This window comes from Papio anubis, chromosome 8, assembly GCF_008728515.1.
Source record: "Papio anubis isolate 15944 chromosome 8, Panubis1.0, whole genome shotgun sequence".
NCBI classification, from domain to species: Eukaryota; Metazoa; Chordata; class Mammalia; order Primates; family Cercopithecidae; genus Papio; species Papio anubis.
Window position 1 is genome coordinate 35127296 of NC_044983.1, and position 20962 is coordinate 35148257.

At 38.5% G+C, this 20962-nt stretch overlaps 1 protein-coding gene across 1 annotated transcript in view; it reads left to right on the forward strand.

The window, feature by feature from the left end:
- Positions 1-20962, forward strand: part of KCNU1 (potassium calcium-activated channel subfamily U member 1) — a 168748-nt gene that overhangs the window by 8868 nt on the left and 138918 nt on the right. Inside the window, exons 4-7 of the mRNA XM_009212873.4 lie at positions 17115-17176; positions 18314-18404; positions 19410-19521; positions 20483-20558. Of these exons, the coding sequence (XP_009211137.1) occupies positions 17115-17176; positions 18314-18404; positions 19410-19521; positions 20483-20558 (341 nt within the window). The remainder of the gene's footprint in view (positions 1-17114; positions 17177-18313; positions 18405-19409; positions 19522-20482; positions 20559-20962) is intronic.

Genomic DNA, 20962 nt, shown 5'->3' on the forward strand with positions numbered 1-20962 from the left:
CAGATGCCCTGTAAATGAAGATTGCGCTGATCATCCTTTCAGTAGTGTGGTTTGATCTAAAATATGAAAAGATGAAATTCATAATTAGGGGTCTGCTGCCATCAGATGGTCTTATAATGGAAGTAGGTTCGTGTGAGCTAAAGATTATCCTCTGTTTCTTATAACTAGCAAAAACATGGCCCTTTTCCAGTTACTGTTTAATTCCGATCTCATACATTGCTAACGCTTGGTTGGAAGTATTAAGTAAAACTGCTTTCATAAAAGCTGCAGGGAATGTTGAGTCATCTGGAAATGTGCCTCTCCTTTTTCTGTCTTCTAAAGTTTTTTATCTCTTTTCCTGAAATCTCTGTGGGTATGACCCATTGCAGAAGGATTTTGTAATTCTCTCTGATGATATCAAGGATTTCTTGGTTAGGATTCAATGTTCTTCAAATGTTCAAGTCATGTTTGTGTGAGAAACTTTGGGAATAATGTATTAAAGGTCACTAGGGTGAGGGAGAAGGGAACTTACAACATCCATCATATGAGCATTGCATATGGGAAGTGGGTGGGAAAGGAATGATGAAAAATTACCATACCAATAAAAATTACTTATTTAACAAAGGGAAACTGTATTATTTTAACCTATAACAGCTGGTGATTATCTAGTTGGAACAGCAGGAGGCAAGGAGTAAAGCTTAGATTAGAATAAATACTTCAGGCCGGGTGCGGTGGCTCATGCCTGTAATCTAGCACTTTGAGAGGCAGAGCAGGAGGATTGCTTGAGCCCTGGAGATCAAGACCAGCCTGAGCAGCATAGCAAGACCTCACCTCCACAAGTAATTTAAAAGTTAACTCAGTATATTGGCCTGCACCTGTGGTCCCAGCTACTCAGGAGGCTGAGATAGGAGGATCGCTTGAGCCCGAGTGGTCAAGGCTGCAGTGCTGCAGTGAGCTGTGATCATGCCACTGCACTCCAGCCTGGGCAACAGAGAGAGACCCCATCAAAAAAAAATACTCTAGCATTGAAAGCCAAAACTGAGCCTCTTAGAGATCCCAAGTACAGTTTTAAGAGAATAAAACGGCTTAAAAGGAAGGCTTCCTTCCTTCTATCCTTCTTTCCTTCCTTTGTAATTCTTTTACTTCTTTTTTTTTATTTTAATACTTTAAGTTCTAGGGTACATGTGTACAATGTGCAGGTTTGTTACATATATATATATATATATACACACACATACACACACATACATACACACACACACACACGTGCCATGTTGGTGTGCTGCACCCATTAACTCGTCATTTATATTAGGTATATCTCCTAATGCTATCCGCCCCCCCACCCACTCCCCACAATAGGACCCGGTGTGTGATGTTCCCCTTCCTGTGTCCAAGTGATCTCAATGTTCAATTCCTACCTGTGAGTGAGAATATGCAGTATTTGGTTTTCTGTTCTTGCGATAGTTTGCTGAGAATGATGGTTTCCAGCTGCATCTATGTCCCTACAAAGGACACAAAATCATCCTTTTTTATGGTTGCCTAGTATTCCATGGTATATATGTGCCACATATTCTTAATCCAGTCTGTCATTGATGGACATTTGGGTTGATTCTAAGTCTTTGCTATTGTGAATAGTGCTGCAATAAACATACATGTGCATGTGTCTTTATAGCAGCATGACTTATAACTTTGGGTATATCCGGCAGTAATGGATGCATAATGTATATTTCTAGTTCCAAGGCTAAACCAGAAAGAAGCTGAATCCCTGAATAGACCAATAGCAGGCTCTGAAATTGAGGCAATAATTAATAGCCTACCAACCAAAAAACATCCAGGACCAGACTTAATTCACAGTCAGGAATTGGTCGAGAGGCAAGGAGAGTTGGTACCATCTTCGAAACTATTCCAATCGAGGAAAGAGGAATACTCCCCAATCCCATTTTTACGAGGCCAACATCATCCTGGATACCAAAGCCTGACAGAGACATAACAAAAAAAGAGAATTTAGACCACATGCCTGATGAACATCGATGCAAAATCCCCACAAAAATACTGGCAAACTGAAACCAGCAGCACACTCAAAAAAGCTTTATCCAATTATGATCAAGTGGGGTTTCATCCCTGGAATGCAAGGCTGGTTCAACATACACAAAATCAATAAACGTAATCTAGCATATAAACAGAACCAAAGACAAAACCATATGATTATCTCAATGATGCAGAAAGGCCTTTGACAAAATTCAACAGCCCTTCATGCTAAAAACAACAAATTCAGTATTGATGGAACGATCTCAAAACAATAATAAGAGCTATTTATGACAAACCCACAGCCAATATCATATTGAATGGGCAAAAACTGGAAGCATTCCCTTTGAAAACTGGCACAAGACAGGGATGCCCTCTCTCACCACTCCTATTCAACATAGTGTTGGAAGTTCTTTTACTTCTTTTAGCAAATATTTATTGTTTGCCAAGTACATGCTAGGCAAACACTCTAGGTATAGTGGAGAATTCAGGCAAGAAACTTGCATTTAAGAAACTTAAATTCTAGTGAGGGTAGATATGAAAATTACATACATATGTAAATAAGATAAATTCAGATAAGGAGTGCCATGAGGGAAATGTGAGTGAAGTGTTTGTGAGATATGGTTGTTACAGAGTTAGATCACAGTGATGATAGAAAAAATCTCTAAAAAGGTAAGATTTGAGCTAAAGCATGATGACAAAGAATAAAGCAATTGAAGAATTAAGGGAATAGAGTTCCAGATTGAGAGAATAGAATTGTGGAGTCAAAGAGTGCCACAAGAGTTTACTGCAAGTACCAGAAGGAGGCTCCTATGCTAGGGACATGGAGGGCAGGGGACAGCGAGGTCTTACAAGAGACTGTAAAATGGCTCAATGTCTTAAGATTCATAGGGAGGAGCTAAAAGACTCAAAGGGAATCACTCTATTCTAAGGTAAAGGGATGTCTGAGATCTTAAAGCATGAGTTGACATGGTCTGATTATATTTTAAGGTTCAACAGGCACTAAAGGCTGAAAATAGAGGAATTGTCAAAAGTAAGCCAGGAAAATGATGGTAGAAATTAGGAGTACAATTTTAATATCACATAACTTTAAATTCAACAAAATTCAACCATAACCTTTGAAATGATAAATGTAACAAACCACAAAGAAGATATAACATCATTAACATCACTGCACCAAAAATATAACCCCAACATATGTAAAACATTAAAAAGTTATTTTGATAAATGAAAAAGTAATTAAAATAAGTGAACTAAGTATCAAATGCAAAAAGTTAGGGAATAAAAACATTAAATCTAAGCAGAATAAATTTAAAAGATAGTTAGAAAATAATGAATTATAAAACAGTTGATTACTTCAAGCAATGAAATAGAGAAATCAATAGCTACTCTATAAACAAGGAAAAAAAAAGGAAAAAGAACAAATATATGAAATAAGACATTTAAATGAGAAAATAAGTACAGATAAAAAGGAAATTGAAAAATATATATATATGCAATTAATTTTGAAAACTAGATGATTTCTTATGATAATATGAATTACCAAACTGTCCATAAAAGGAGAAATTCAAACAGACCAGTATCTGGAAAAAACAAAGTTGTCAAAGACCCATAATCATCATCACCCTCCCTTTTTGCCCCTTTGAGGAGAGACTTGGATGATTTCAAGGACTAGTCTATAAAACCATCAAGGAGTAGATATCTCTAATGCTAATTAAACAGCTCCAGGTCATGGAAAAGAAAGCATTACATTTTCTTTTCCAATGAAGACACAGTACTTACATGAAAATCCCCCCAAATAGCAAATTTTATATACCCTAAAAACTAATGCCCTTAACACTTTGAGGGAGAATACATGGGCAACCACTCAATAGAAGTCTAAGAAAAGGAAGAAGGAGGAAGAGGAAACTAGGAAGATGGGAAAAAAAAGGAAAACGAGAAAGAGGAAAAGAGAAAGAAGGAACGTGAGAAGGAAACTCCAACAGTAAAATAAAAAGATTCCCTTCATAAAAGCATGCCCTCTAGAAGTCTTCCTATATTATTAATATTAATGGAATGACAAGGTGTTGATCAACTCTGTAGCATCTATGGGTTTGATGTTTAGTGCATTTATGGGTTAGGTGTGTTATATCAACTACCTGCAGAAAAAAATTTTTCTTCTAAATTTAGTTCCAAATATGATCCTATTCTCAAACAATTATCTTATTCCTTTTTGAGATTTTGTGTTGTGGTTAATTATGTAACTGACTGTAATTCTCTATTGCTTTGTGGCTAGAAAATGTAAAACCAAAATTACGGCTTATTTTTAGCAAGTGTATCTATTTTTAGCATCATCCTAAGCACTACTGTATGTTCACATTCTGTTTTTCTGGCTTCTCTGGCGTCTCTTTTTTTTTTTTTTTTTTTTCCCCAGGTAATCTAGCATTTGTGTTTTTATATTCTGCCTTAAATCCTTTCTGTAAATGCATAACTTTTTCTGTGAACATGTAATCCTCTCTGTAGATAAATTAAGCCCCTAGCAACAACAACAGTTGTCAACCTTAGTATAAAGAAGAACTAAATGCACAAATAAAGCATCATAATTCATTTCGAAATGGGAAAGAATATTTCAAAAATGGTGTTTGGAATGACTAAATAACTTATTTTGCTATTTTTGCTCATTTTCCTAATGTAATGCAACCTCTAGGGAAAAAGAATAAGAAAAACATAAAACATTGGAAAAGATCAGTTTCTTCATATTTTATATGCATTGTTTATGTGAAAATAAAATAAACCTTTTCCACCACCTTGAGATAAGCTGTATCTTTATCTTTGTTTTCTTCCTTTCCTTATTCCATATTTTATATTGAATATACCATCAAGCATCAAGAATGTACTTTGATATATATGATGAGAATACAGTTTAGAGATCGCTATCATATGAACAAAGAAAACACTGGCAGGAAACACTACACTACCTTCCTAGAAATGTTTTTGGCAGATGATTACCTTGTTTATGTTTTTTTCTGCACTGATCATTTATGGATATTATTGTTTATCTTTTCATGCACATGATACAGTATTTTAAAAGTACAAAGTAAAAACTAAATTCCTTCCTTACCCCTATCCCCAGAAGCAAGTACCTACTGCCATGAGTTTTTTCCTTCAAAGCTCTGCAAATTCTCAGCAACATTGTCAGATTTATTTTATTTAGGTGTTCAGGCCACTTGGGATACTCTTGTCCTCCCATAATTGTATCTACAAATACAAATTTTGAAATAATGTGTTACTTCTTGTGGCACTTCTTTGTGGAGAGTAGTAAAGTGAATGGCCAGTGAAGCTAGTGGAGGTAAAATGAGATCTGAATTCAGGTTAGTCCATAGATCCTGTCTTCAAATAGGGATACACCCCGCGAGAAAGGGAGGGATGCCAACAGGTTTCTGAGGGGTCAGCAGGTGGAACGGTTCTCCAGCTTTCCTTGGTTCTACTTCCTAACATTGATGAAGCTGCGAACTCCACATGCTCACTTTCCTTTCCCCCACTACCATTTCACAATCCGTTTTTCAAGAGAGGCACTATCATTACCTCCTTTTTAAATGAGGAAATTGACACATATCTCATAGAAATATAATGTAAAAATTATACAGTGGGGATGAAAAATTCTATCTATAGATTTCAATAAACAAGCTAAAACATAAGAATGAGTTAACATTGTAATCATTACTGTAGTGTTGTCATTATTACATGAGTTAATAAGTGTAAAATATACATAGGTTGTGCATATAATAAGCATATATAGGTATCGTTATTAATATTTTTATAAAGAAAATATCTCAGGACTTATATCTATAAACATAAACAATGACTAATATTGATGTTGAACCCTGTCTCATTCTAACAATAAGTGATATCTATAAATACCTACATTAATTTGAAAAGTCCATCTCATGGGTGAATGTCTTATAAAATTTTACTTTTTATGTTTTGCAATGATGAGCTTATAATATGTTGTTTAATAAAAATTATCAAGACAATTCAATATAGAAAAAAATATACAAAATAATATTTTGAGGCAGATGTCAGGAAATTTAGATTCCCTTTGAGTTTCTTGCACCTATCTTGAGATTTCAAACCTGCTGTCCCATTTTTCCATTTGTTTATTACTGGAAATAATATTTGTTAGAGGCATTAAGCAGTAATTAGTAATTAACATGACATTTTATGTTGTAACTAGGATGATCGTAAACACAGATTTCTGCTAGTTGTCCTAGTGTAATTGTTAGTAAAGCCTCTTTTATTCTTAAAAATCTATGTATGGCCAGGTGCAGTGGTTCATGCCTGTAATCCCAGCACTCTGGGAGGCCAAGGCAGGCAGATCATGAGGTCAGGAGTTTGAGACCAACATGGTGAAACCCCGTCTCTACTAAATATGCAAAAATTAGCCAGGCGTGGTAGTGCTCACCTGTAATCCCAGCTACTCAGGAGACTGAGGCAGAAGTATCACTTCAACCTGGGAGGCAGAAGTTGCAGCGAGTTGAGATTGTGCCACTGTACTCCAGCCTGGGTGACAGAGCGAGACTCTGTCTCTTTAAAAAAAAAAAAAAAAAAAAAAAAAAAGCTATATATTTGGACAATAAATAATATAGTCACCTTGGTTTTAAATGAAAGCAAGTTACAGGTCATTTTCCAAAGAAGAGGAGCCAACAGAGAGAAGACAACTTTGTCTCCTTGACGGCCCCACAGATTAAATTACAGCTTTGATTAGAAAGAACCTTTTTTTTTGCTTTTGTTTGGTATGCCTCTTTTTCTCCAATTTGCACCCTTCTTCCCCTTTCCTCATGGGTCATGTTCCTTCCTTTTGGTCTCATTTAGCCTTTTTGGAGATGTATATGTTTCATTAGTCTCATGAAGAAAAGTAGCTTTATTCATTAATTCTACCTAGATGTATGTATATATATATATACTTCAGTGTGTGTGTACAATTTATACACACACATATATGTGTAATTAATATCTTCCTTAGCCTTCTTAATTTTAATATGGATTTTTCCAATTTACCTTAATTTTCCTTTTCTCCCCCTTTAGTCAGTTATATGAATGTATCACATGCTACACCACCAGTTCAGGATGAGCATTTTCTCATAAACTTTTTCTGATACCCAAACTGCTTCCTCTTACCATCCAAAAGTCCATCCTGTCCAGGCATGATGGTTCATTCCTATAATCCCAGGACTTTGGGAGGCTGAGGCAGTAGAGTCACTTGAGCCCAGGAGCCTGAGACCAGCCTGGCAACATAGTGAGACCTCATTTGTACAAAAAATAAAAATATAATTACCCAGGCATGGTGACGCACACCTGTGGTCCCAGCTATTTAATTGAGAGGCTGAGGTAGGAGGATTACCTGAGCCCAGGAGGCTGAGGCTACAGTGAGCTGAGACTGCACCACCCACTCCAGCCTGGGCAACAGAGCAAAACCCTGTCTCAACAAAAACAAAACCATAAAAAACAAAAGTCCATCCCAAGCTGAGGAAAGGGAAGTCTGGTTGGGCCCTAAGTTTCTTGAGAGGAATCCCCAAATCCACATTTCCTCTTTGCAAGGAGGTGGGGCAGGGAGAGCTAATTCTAGCCCACAGGGCAAAAAGGATTAATGAGTAATAAACACATTGCTCAATGGTTCTTGTGAAGCTTGCCGTTTAAAAATAACATCCTCAGCACAGGTTTTCAGTGGCAGTGGCTCACACTGTTGGCTTTGGCAGAGGGGCCTGGGCTCCTTCCCCCTGGAGCCTCTACCTGCCTCTGTTACCAGCAGTGACTAGTCTTGGACGTCTCATGTACTTGGCACTTACTCTTAATCACTGACCCTGATTGCAGATACCCAGCAGCTCTAGCAGTAACCCCCCTCACATCTGGCATCCACATTCATGCCTTGTCCATGCTGTCAGTAATCATCCACTTCAAAGCCAGGAAGTGGCTGATCAATGAGGGGCACAGGGGCTTGGTAGAAATGGCCCCTGGAGGGTATGTACCTGATCCATCCCAGGCTGGCACTTCAGGAAAATTCCTCAGTGGTTGGTGGAAGGTGGTGTGGGAGTTGGGCTGGACACTTACCCCTTCCTTTGCAGAAGCAGCGTGATACTTTCCAAACTTATTCTGTCCATAGTTCCCTGAGTCTGTGTCCTAAAGGCTCTGGCTGTACTTGACTTCCTCCTTCCGTGATGATGAATTCATCATCGTGTTGATGAATTCACTGGACCACTGGATCTTCCAACACAGCTTGTGTTCTTGACTGGGGCAGCTTTGATAAGTGTCTTTCTGAGATCCAGCTCATCCTTTGCCCTCTGGATGAGCTTGGCCGTGGGCTTGGGTAATATTCGTTGTCAGTCTGGGTATCCCCGTATTCAGGACCAGAGATTCATCATCTCCCTCAACTTAGCCCAGAGGCGCAGGACAGCACCACAAGCCCAGGTTAGGTTCCACTATCTTGCACAGCCTTCACCGTGGAAACAGCCATCTGGGCTGGCCACATTTTCCAGTTTCTTGAGTTGAAATTAATTGTATCAGAATTTTTCCTCGGAGTACTTCTTTGGCTATATCTCAGAGACTCTGGCAAGTAATGCTTTTATTTTTATTCATGCATAATTCATCTTTTAAGTTGTTTAAATTTTAATTTTGATTTCTTGTTTGATTCATGATCTATTTAGAGAAATGTTGTGTGCTTTCACTTTCCTTGGATGGAGGGATTTTCGATTGGGGATGGAGTGGCTATCTTTTCTACTTTGGTAGAAATTTATGGTCCAAGAATGTCAAAGCTTTTATGATTTCTACTTCACAGAATTTATGGAGAAATTCTTTGTTGTCTAGTACATGATCAATTTTCATGACCATGTAATGGAATTTTGAAAGACTATATATTATCTATTTGATGTATAAGCAATACTAATTATGTTATATGTGTTTTCCATATCCTTAATTATTTGCTGAATGATTGAAAGGGACATGTCAGAAAGCTTCATTTATAATTTTTTAGTTTTATTGACAGTCATGTATTTCCAGCAGACTTTGAATGATATATTCTTATATGATATCCACTGATATACAAAGTCACCTATTGCATCTTCTTGGTTGATAGTGCCTTTTATCAATATGAAATATCCATTTTTGCCAAATTTTGTATTATTTTTGGCTTTGTTTTGCTTTTGCTGGAATATTTTAGAATGCAATATTAGCATGTAATGTTGATCCTGTTTTCATTTTATTCCTACTGGGATATCTTTGCCCAGCTCTCTTTCAATCTTTCTTTCTTATTTCCTCTTAAGTATGTCTCTTGGAAGTGTCATATAGCTGGATTTTTGTTCTTGTGTTGATTTAAAAATACATATATTTTTTAATTTGCCAGGAGAATGTGATCATTTTCCTTTATGGTGATCTATTTTATTGGTCTTTATATTATAATATTTAGAGATTAAATGTACTGCATAATAGAATATCTAAATATTAGTGGCTTAAACAAACAAATGGGAGATCTGTTAGCAAAGAAAGAGAGAACAGGTATTGGACACACACTAGGAGCTCTGCTAGGGTCTGAATTTCCTACCTCACCAGAGAGGCAGAACTACATGGTGATTGTGAATTTCAGGAGATTTCGGTTCAAACACTCACGCCTCCACTTCCTAGTATGTAATCTTGAGTGAGTTAATTTTTCTAAATTGGAATTCATTCACATAATATGAATATAAAGAAGGTTATAATAACACCCATTAGAGTGTTGCAAGGAGAATTCTATCATAATACATGTAAACCACTCAAGGCAGAGTAAGCACTGACCATTGGCTGATATTTACATTTTTACTTTATTTTTTATTACTTTAATTTATTTTTTGGCATCCTCTAATGTGGCTAATTTAATTTTGATGGACTATTATACACATTATGTAAATCAAATGCAGAACAAACTATCTGCCCTATATTTCTCTGTGTATCTTTGTGTGTTTATTATATCTATATGCTCCTTTTGTATGAGAATAATTGCAGGGGAGGTCAGGTAGCATTATACATGTAGTATGATTCCTTCTTAACATTTACTTTAAAGTCTAAAATTACACTAAAACCTAATTTTATCAGTTTTATTATGTACCAGTTTTTCTTACATAACATACTATTTCTTTCTGAATTTTTCTTCTTCTTTTTTTTTTTTTTTTTTTTAAGAAGTGCCCATATTCATTTGCCATGGGGAAGTGTGGGTAGTATACTTTCTGAATCTTTGAGTGTCCAAAAATGTTTTTTTTTTTTTGCTCTTACAAGTAAACAACAATGTGGTTGAGTTTAGAATTCTTGGCTTGCAATCTGTTTTTCCTAAAACTCTGTAAAAGTTGCTCCAGTGTTTTCTAGCACTTAGGGCCACATGCCAGGTACTAAGCTATTGTCTAGCGGCTCCCAATGTAGCCTCTCTCCTCTGTTTTGTGAGGCGGGGCCAGAACTCAGCAAGTGTGTCTCTTCTATAAGCTTGCTCCTAAACTCTGCCAATAGAGAGTACAAGACGAGGCAGGAAGCCTAGAGGTCAGAAAAGGGAGCTGTTTGTTGCTTCTGTGTTTTGTGTCTGTTCCTTTCAGTCCCACCTACTCAACAGATTTTTAGTCCAGTTGTTGTACTTGATTCTTGTTTCCATTTTTTTTCTTCCAACATTGCCACAAGCAGCTCACAGCATCACTGCAGAGGCACAATTACCATCTGTGCTGGGATCCTTCCTCTTAGATCTTGAGGACTAAATTCTGATTATTTTATCTTGCCCAAATTCCTATCTAAGGGATGTAGGGAGTCATGCCCTACAAACCGTAAATTCTCATCGATAGGTTTTATTTAACCCTATATATTGTGAGTTACTTTCCAATCTGACTGGCATAACATTATGCCAGAAGAAGAAAGTCAAATTATTTTTACCCCAAAACATGTTTCTTTGCCATATTTTGAATGGCCCTGCAAAGCTGTCCTTTGTGGGGGAATATTTGCATGTGTAAAGAATCTCTATTAACATAGCTAGATCTTTTTCTTCCAGGCCCTCCCAATCCTAAAGAGCTTAACTAAGAGTCCAGCAAGTTTTAAAGATCTGGATAGGAAACATTTGTCATCTATTGTCTCTAAGGGCAGCTATCATAAGACTTCAGAAGAACCTTGGTCTCCGCAGTCTTTTACCTTAACTTGAACATTTCCTTTCTATCAATCCCAGGTCTCCAGACAAACTCAACCAATTGTCAACCAGAAAATGTTTAAATTTACCTATATCCTGGAAGCTCCCCACCACTGCTTTGAGTCCTGCCTTTCCATACTAAACCAATGTATTTCTTAAATGTATTTGATTGCTGTCTCATGCCTCCCTAAAATGTATAAAACCAAGCTGCATGCTGACCACCTTGGGCACAGGTTCTCAGGATCCCCTGAGGGCTGTGTCATGGGCCATGGTCACTCATATTTGGCTCAGAATAAATCACTTCAAATATTTTACAGAGTTTGACTCTTATCGTCGACAGTCTGAATCCCAACTCCAAAGAGCACCTCTTTTAAACTACTAAATTTTGAGAATTCCAATCTCTTTTTTGTTGATCCCCCAGGCACTGGGGTGCAGAAGCTCACAGTGAGTTACACCCATATTCCTCTTTTTGCCTTTCTGATCCTCCAATCCTACTTAATAAACTTTTAAAATTCAATTCTCTTAAAATGACTGGTATGACTTATGCTTTCCCTTCCGGATCCTGATTGATACAGATTAGAAAGGAGAATTACAAAGTCAGTCTTACTCTCTTTAGTTTGCAGATAACCTGTATTTTTATATTTTCCAATGTAGAAAAGTATAGACTATCTTCAAAATCTGAAATTTCCCCATGATATGGCTGTGTGTGTGTCTTCTTTCAATGTTTCCTCCCTGACAAGTTTTGGTGGGCCTTTTCAATCTAGACTCAGGTTAGTTTTCAGTTCAGGGAATCACCTTTTGCTTTTTTCTTTAGCTATTCTTTTTTTTTTTTTTCCTTGGGGGGGGTGGGTAGAAGTGTTTGTCTTATCCTTCTAGAATGCCCATTATAGTTGTTTCTCTTGCATTTAACCTCCCTGCCTTTTATTTTTTATTTATTTATTTATTTATTTTATGGCGTATCACTCTGTCACCCAGGCTGTAGTGCAGTGGTGCAATCTCGGCTCATTGCAACCTCCGCCTCCCGGGTTCAAGCAATTCTCCTGTTTCAGCCTTCTGAGTAGCTGGGACTACAGGCGCATGCCACCACACGTGGCTATTTTTTTTTTTTTTTTTTTTTTGTATTTTTAGTGGAGATGGGGTTTCACCATATTGGTCAGGCCTGTCTTGAACCCCTGACCTCAGGGGATCCTCCCACCTTGGCCTCCCAAAGTGCTGGGATTACAGGCATGAGCCACTGTGCCAGGCCCCTGCCCTTTTAATTATAATTTTTATCTCGGATTTTTTGCTTGGTGGTTTTGGAGAATTCCTTTATTCTAGTTCACTTTCATCAGTAGCCATTCTGCTATTCAGTACCTCTATTGAGATATCAATTTTGTCAGTCACATTCCCTCCTGCCCTAAGACTTCTCTCATTCTCTTATTGTTCCTTCTGATTGTAGGCTGCACTTATTTCATCAGTATAATATCCTCTCAAGTCTCACTAGAAACTCTAATTGTAACTTTAAACTGTTAAATCGTAACAGATTCTGTGTTAACTCTTTCATGAAAGTCATTCCATGTACTTTCTTTGCCTGATCCTCCTGTTTTCCTATACTGCTCATAAAACAGGCACTTCTCCATGGTATGTTACTATTCCCAAGGTTTAGAGTACTCCTGGTGCCCTTTTTAAAAAGCATTGCATTTTGTTTCTTATCTGAAGACTCCCACAACTATCCGCTAACTAAACAGGGTTTTTTAAATCGTTGTGAAAATCAAACTCCCAGGTTTCTATGTGTTTCCTCATAAAGATAAGCGTGGGAAATAAGGCTGAGGCCAGCAACTCTACCAACGAGGCTCTGTCTAGATGAGGTCTCCACTCTTTCAGTTAATTTTTCTTTGATTTCTTTCTAGTGTGCTTCCTAGAAAAAGAACTGTTGCCACTAGCCAAGAGGTTCCTCCTCCGGGACTGCTCAGCCTCAGGGTGTCTCCTCTCCACCACTTTCAGCTGGGTGGCCCCATCTCCAATCTATGGCCCCTATGGCTCAGATAGAAGGCTTTCTACCCATCTCTGAACAGTCAACTCTTCCAGATTTTGCTCCTCCAACCCAGTGAAAAATTTACAGCTCTTCTCAGAATTATCTATCATTTCTACCCGACTCACTGAACAGTGTCAGTCAGAGCCCTAGCATCAGAAAGTACTCATCTTGAGAGTTGGTAAGAATGACTGACAACAGTATAACAGGTTTGAAAAAGGAAAGTGTTATCGGAAGGAAAGAAAACTGCAGTAGAGTTCAGCAATGTTCTTCAGCAAAACAGGACTGAGTGTGCAGCAGGGTGCTTCAGCAAAGCAGGACTGAGTGTGTAGCAACAGGACTGAGTGGTCACCAAGGTGCTTTGACAAAACAGGACTGAGTGTGCAGCACGGTGCTTCAGCAAAGCAGGACTGAGCGTGTAGCAACAGGACTGAGTGGTCACCAAGGTGCTTTGACAAAACAGGACTGAGTGTGCAGCAGGGTGCTTCAGCAAAGCAGGACTGAGTGTGTAGCAACAGGACTGAGTGGGCACCAAGGTGCTTTGACAAAACAGGACTGAGTGTGCAGCAGGGTGCTTCAGCAAAAGAGGACTGAGTATGCTGAGATGGATTTTTCCTTAGGGGTGTTTTGGACCTTTAAGCAGGAGCTTAAGGGAAATTTGAACCATATTCGCCCATAGGTCTGCATAAATGATTACATTTGTAGACATCGTGGTGCCTTGATGTCAACAAGGGTTGTGCGATGAGTTTCGACATGCATGCAATCCAGAGATGTATAGAAATTCTGGTTACTTGTAAATTTGGGGGAAAGAAACATGGAACCAGATGCCTGCTTTAGGTAATAGGAAAGCCCAGTTACTTGTAATTCCTCAGGTAAGGAGTTTTGTCTCTGGATGGTCTGCTTGATGGGCATCAGGTGATCTTTCCTCTCCTTAGTGTCCACAAAGCTGTCAGCTCCCAGTGCCTTCTTTTGGTTTTAATATACATTTTGCTGTTGGTTTCCTATGATTTCTGGGTAATGTTCTTTGGGTTTGTGGTATTCAATTCTTAGTTTTGACAATTTTTTTTCTTTTTAAATTTACTTACATGTTTTTGTTCATTTCCATGGGTTGGGGGGGTTGTAAAAGTAAGGCATGTATGCCATCATCTTTCCAGAAATCTGTCAATATATGATTTTTACTTGAACCTTCTATGGGATTTCATAAGAGAAAAAATGTACATAATCATATGTAAAGAAAAGTAAAAGGATTTCATTAAAATTATTAATAATTATCAATATGCTGCTGTTAAACGTATATATGTGTGTATAAATACACACAAACACGTATATATCTCCACTCCCAACAACTTTTCTGAGCTTCAGACCACAGTTGCAACTGAATATCTGCATGAAACCATCAAACTTAGTACTATCTTCATCAATATTTAACCTAGATTTTTAAAATGGAACTTACAGGGCCAAGCGCCGTGGCTCACGCCTGTAATCCCAGCACCTGGGAGGCCAAGGCAGGCAGATCACTTGAGGTCAGGAGTTTAAGACCAGCCTAGACAACATGGTGAAACCCCATCTCTACTACAAATGCAAAAATTAACTAGGTGTGGTGGCAGGTGCCTGTAATCCCAGCTACGCAGGAGACTGAGGCAGGGGAATTGCTTGAAATAGGAAGGCAGCGGTTACAGTGAGTCGAGATTGTGCCACTGCACTCCAGCCTGGGCAAAAGAGAAAGACTCCGTCTCAAAAAAAACCAAAAACAAAACAAAAATGGAACTTACAATAAGAGCTGAGACCCCAGCACTACCACTTACAAAGCTCTTGAAAGAAAACCAGTTGAAGCTCCTAACCTCTTACCCAATCACTTGTAAACTAGGGTAAATTTGAAATAGAAGAGCATTTTTGGAAGGGACTCTGCTGTTGGAGAAATGTGAGGGTACTTTCCTCTCATCTCAAACTTAGGACAGGAAGCTGAAGAGGGACCACTCAGAAATCTCAATTTGCCTTCCTTGGAACTTTGGGAGCACAGAGGACAGGTCTGTGCCTCCTCTGTGGCTCACTGTTGGCTAGCTGCTTTGTGTCAGACGAGTTGCCACCCAGGACATAATCTGTCCCTTCCAGTGTTTGTTGGAGCAAAGAAAACTTAAGAGTTTCCATGGGCCAAACATGAATCACAGGGGAGAGACTTCTATAACCAGCTGAACGGGGGATCTGGGAGGATAAGGGTTCCTGCGGAAAATAGGAGGGTGGGAAGTAGCGAGAGAAGAGTGGCTGTGAGAGAACAGGCTTCACAGAAATAAGGGAACCACAAATCAAAAAGATTGTCTTCCCTCTTCCCCTTCTTCCCCTTGCATTTTCCCCCTTTATTTTGCTTTGTTTTATTTTCAAAGAATTTCACTTCTAACATATCAGATGATTTGCATATTAATTATCTTCATTTGTCATCCAGGCTGTGATGTCCATGAGGGGGCAGGGATCTTTGTGTATGTTGCTCACTGATGAACAGAAGAGTACTTGGGTCACAAGAGGAGCGAGAGAAATCTTTGTGGAATTTGAACATGAATTCAGTTGGAATCTCCAAAGAACAATGGGACCACCATGAAAGTAAACATTAAAGACCTTTCATGGCCAGAGAGCCCCAGGGTGTGAGCACCATGATCTAACACCAGTCAGAGAAGCAAGTTCCTTCTCTCATCTCCCTTTTCTGATCCCTCCCCAGATGGAGCTACAATTCTGGAGAGGTCAGTGCTGGCCTAGTCAGCAGAATCCAGGAATAACAACCTAAAAATGGTTAATAGAGATGAAACCAAGTCCTTTCACAATATACATAGCCCACCCAAGGAATATCTGAGCTAAAATTAAGAGAAGATTTAATCCTAAATAAAAATCCAGAGTTTCATTATTAGAATTACACTGGACTGAACATGTTCAAGAGCTGGATCATTTGGAAACAAGAAATAACTGGAGGAATGTTAAATTACCTAAAATTAACCTGAAATGCATTAAGGCCGCCAAAGGTTTTATCCAAACACCCCCAGGGCTTTGAATGGACAGTTTCTAATTGCATTCCCCGAGTTATCCCTGTTTTACCGAGGCACTGGCATAGGAAAAAACCACCTTCTTCTCACTTGCAGCGTTTTCGCTACTGGGAAAATTCTGGCTATACTTTAGGGAATACATGTCTGTAATTTTTTCTATAGTATAAACAACAATTCAAATCCAGGGTCTATTTCCCATAACCCCTTCTTTTCTAGCGTGTGATAAGTTGCATAATGCCTATTAAGCACTTAATAGATGTTTGATGAGTGAATAAGTGATCACAAGATAGGGCCTCTTGAGATCAAAGATTAAAAGCCTCTAGAAGTGCAAGAAGAACAAACTGTATTCTGAAGTGTATGCAAGTGAAAATTAAGTAAGTAAAATGGGTGCATATTCATTTTTATAATAGTCAGGAAAGGTCCAATCATGTTTTCTTGAATCAGCCAGGCGTGGTGGCTCAAGCCTGTAATCCCAACACTTTGGGAGGCAGAGGCAGGCGGATCACTAGGTCAGGAGATCGAGACTATCCTGGCAAACACGGTGAAACCCCGTCTCTACTAAAAATACAAAAAAACTAGCCAGGCGTGGTGGTGGGCGCCTGTAGTCCCAGCTGCTCAGGAGGCTGAGGCAGGAGAATGGCGTGAGTCCGGGAGGCGGAGGTTGCAGTGAGCCGAGATCGCATCACTGCACTCCAGACTGGGCGATAGAGCCAGACTCCGTCTCAAAAAAAAAGTTTTCTTGAATCAATAAATGAATGAATGAATGAATGAATACTAACATAAGTGAATATGTGAATAAATGGCTGTACATGCACAGGCATGGGAAAAAGAGAAAACAAGCTTTTGTCGATGTTGTTTAATGCAAATAAAGTGGATTTAGACATTTGTTCCTGTTTTTCATTTTCAGGTGATCCTTGTCTTTGTACTAAGCATTGGGTCTCTTATTATCTATTTCATCAATTCTGCTGAGTGAGTACAATGTCCAGCCATGCTTGTCTGCTATATCAGTACATTGCTCGGCTAATTTGGAATTTTCTCCTCAGGAATAATGCTTAATATACTTTCACACACACATGCACGCACACACACAAGCTCATAAAGAATGATGTGTTTGGCCTCTCCCAGTAAGCACTAAGCCCAGCTCTGCAAAATATACAAGAGTTTCCTTGTATCCTGCCACCTTCCACTGCTAGGGGTCAGGGTGGTCTGCAACCCCCACCCCAGATTTATTCTGGAGTCTCTGGGACACCAGCCTTCAGCTTTCTTTCCCTCACTTAGGCCACTCATAAAGATTTTGTATGTCTTTGGTTTCCTTGGGTGTTGGAGCAGAAACTTTTGGTTTCCTTGGGTGTTGGAGCAGAAACTCTGTTGTAGTTTCAGGGTTTCTCATAGGTTTCAGGCAACTTCGGATGGTATTAAGAAAGGAAAATGCCAGCCCTCACCTGCGACAAAGAAGCGAATTGTTGCCTGCTGTCTCTGAAAGCATCCCCTTCTTATTGCTCAGGGTTAGGGCAGCTATTTTGGACAAAGCCCACTCTACTCTGAATTCCATGTCAATCACCTGGGAATTATATTGGATTTCTAGCTAAAATGGACTTGGGATTGCAGGGCCGCAGAAAGCCAGGCAACTTTAGAGAACCTAGGGAAACTGGTTGTCTTTGCATTGTAAATTCCTAAGAGATCTTTTAGGAGATTTTCTTTGAAATTGGTTCAAATCAATCCATTTGACCTAGAGTATCTCTGTATCAGAAGAGAATAAAGTCAAAATATACTGACTAGATAGATGATCTTGCAAACCAGGAAGAGCTCCCTCATCTCTCTGGCTCTGAATCCCCATTGTTAAAATGGAAATAGAACCAATACATCCTACGAAAGAAATTGTGGGTAATTTTTCTGTTATTTCCAGTGCCATGGGCAGTCCACTGGTTTTGTTCATGCATTCCTCTACTCCCAAAAGAAAAGTTAATTTCCTTGAGATCTGAACTTAAGTATCTGGATTCATGGTGAATGAAGAAAAATTTTCCTATTCTTTCCCTTTAGTTGATCTTATATAGACATCACTTTTAAAATGTTCATCTTCACAAACTGTCCTTCTTTCTTTCCCAGCCCTGTTGGAAGCTGTTCATCATACGAAGATAAAACCATTCCTGTTGATTTGGTTTTCAATGCTTTCTTCAGTTTCTATTTTGGATTGAGAGTAAGTACCTACTGAAAGTGGGAGTGAATATCCAAACACCGCAGGCACAACATACAGAGAACTAACTGTGTCTCAGTTAGTCCTACAATCTGCCTGAGTTTTCAAACTCTAAAGATAGATCATCTGTGCCCTAACTTGCTAAATATATACTGATCCCTAAAAACTCTTTCTCTTGCACGTGAAACCCTAAACCAGGTTAAAAGTTCCAATACAGCATGAAAGTGATTCTTTTGTTAAATGCCATCATCGTGTTCCCATGGCCTCCTTACTGGCTTCCCATCTTTACTAATAAAGTCAAACGAGCAGAACTTGAGTAGCAAGTCTCTGGAGATGTCCTTGGCTCCACTGGTGGCATGCCTGCAATACAACTGTGGAAAATAACTTTGTATCTTTATTTCATTTTGTTACACTCATTTGTTAAATATTTCTCTCTCTCTAGAGGTATTTATTAAGACCTTTTCTAGATCTAGATTTCAATCTCTTTATTCATTCCTTGTTTGTGGGAGACTAATGTGTGTATATAAAATATACACATATATGTATGTATATATAGGCATGCTATATATAAAAACATATCTTTTTTTTTTTTTTTTTTAAAGACAGGATCTTGCTTTGTCACCTAGGCTGGAGTACAATGATGCATTCTTCGCTCACTGCAACCTATACCTCCCAGGTTCTAATGGTTCTCCTGCTTCAGCCTCCTGGGTAGATGGGATTACAGGTGCCTGCAACCATGTCCAGCTAATCTTTGTATTTTTGGTAGAGACAGGGTTTCACCATGTTGGTCAGGCTGGTCTCAAACTCCTGACCTCAAGCTATCTGCCTGCCTTGGCCTCCCAAAGCATCCACATAGCATATAAATATACGTGTCCGTGTATATGTAAAACAGAAAGAGATCAAGGCTTCAGCTGATAAGTAAAATGTAGCTGAATAATGCTGTCTCTTGTGTTCCTTTAAAATTCTTGAGGGTAACAGAATTTGTGTTATTCTGTTTCCGTTTCATAGTTTATGGCAGCTGATGACAAGATCAAGTTCTGGCTGGAGATGAATTCTATCGTAGACATCTTTACCATCCCACCAACCTTTATTTCTTACTATTTGAAGAGCAATTGGCTAGGTAAGTGTGCTGTGGGAACTGGTAGCAATATCTATGAAAAAATAAAAACTCAACATTCATTTATAAGTATCTATTTTTCATTTTTGCTTAATGCCTGACTGTCATTTTAAAAACCCCTCACCTTAATAGTATGGTTTTGCAATACACTTGCAGAAACCTTTTAACTTTAACACTTTGCAATGCAGCAGGCACACAGTAGGTGTTCAATAGGTGTTGATGGAATTGACTGCATTTGTCATGTGAGAGGCAAGGTACCAACATCTCATTCCCCTCATAACACCTTTATGCTGGGATCCCACAGGACCTGGGGGAGGTGAAAAACCTCCCTTTGTCTTTAAAAGCTAATCATCACCTCCATATGTACTATGGCATTTTAGAGAATTATTTAATTAATTGTTTTGTCTTTAAGGTGAATGTGTTGACAGTGCATGGACATTATGTAGCTTTTATCAGTTTCATAAAATAAATATGAATTCCATTCTTTGCTAACATTATCATACCACCTAAAGTAAAATATTATACAAACATTGTGAAGCATATCATAGAGACTGTAATGTCAGGAGTTTAAGTGGTTAAGGGAAAATTTGCTCTCTGTTCTAAAGAAGGGTTAAATAGAGTAAAATGAATAGTCCCCATAATATGTCAGGCATGCTTCTACATGCTTGATAGGGATGCTACAACTCTGTGAGGTTGGTACTATTATAATAGTAACATTTTACATTTTACATTCCCATCTTACAGATAAGGAACTAGAGACGGTGAGGGGATTGCCTTAGGTTACAACAGTGTCAGGGCTAGTATTTGAACTACAGCTTAAGCTGTTACACCTATAACATGAGAACAGATTTGGAACATGTCGAGAAGAAAAAGAATGTAAGCAATTCCAATGATGTTATAACGTAGGCTCCCTCTGGGGTGACCCTCTGATTTTGGCAGCTTTCTTCTTTCCACTGGTTTGTAGGTTTAAGGTTCCTAAGAGCATTGCGGCTGCTAGAACTCCCTCGAATCTTGCAAATTCTACGAGCCATCAAGACCAGGTAAATAGCCCTGACCGAAGTACTGCTTACTTACTAGTTTGGATTAGAAAATGAATGTATTAACTGGACCTTAAACTCAATGCATTTCTTATCAGAATTTCAGTGCAAAGATCATGAAATCTCTCAGCTGCCAAAATATTATTTGTTCACATTCTCCCATTATATTGCATCTTAAACTAGCTGAAAACTTTGCAATCATTTTAAATAGCTGGTTTAGTCTTTGTTTTGTAAAGTTATGGTGTATAAGTTTATTTAGGTTTTAATTCTAGGTCCCTCCACCAAAAAAAAAAAAAAAAAAAGTCAAAACAATTCAGAGGCATTGGTTCCATATATTTGCTTTAACAACGCATGTCTCTCCTGGCTAGGTAAAGAAAAAGAAATAATTCTTCAAGCGTTAGAGTATA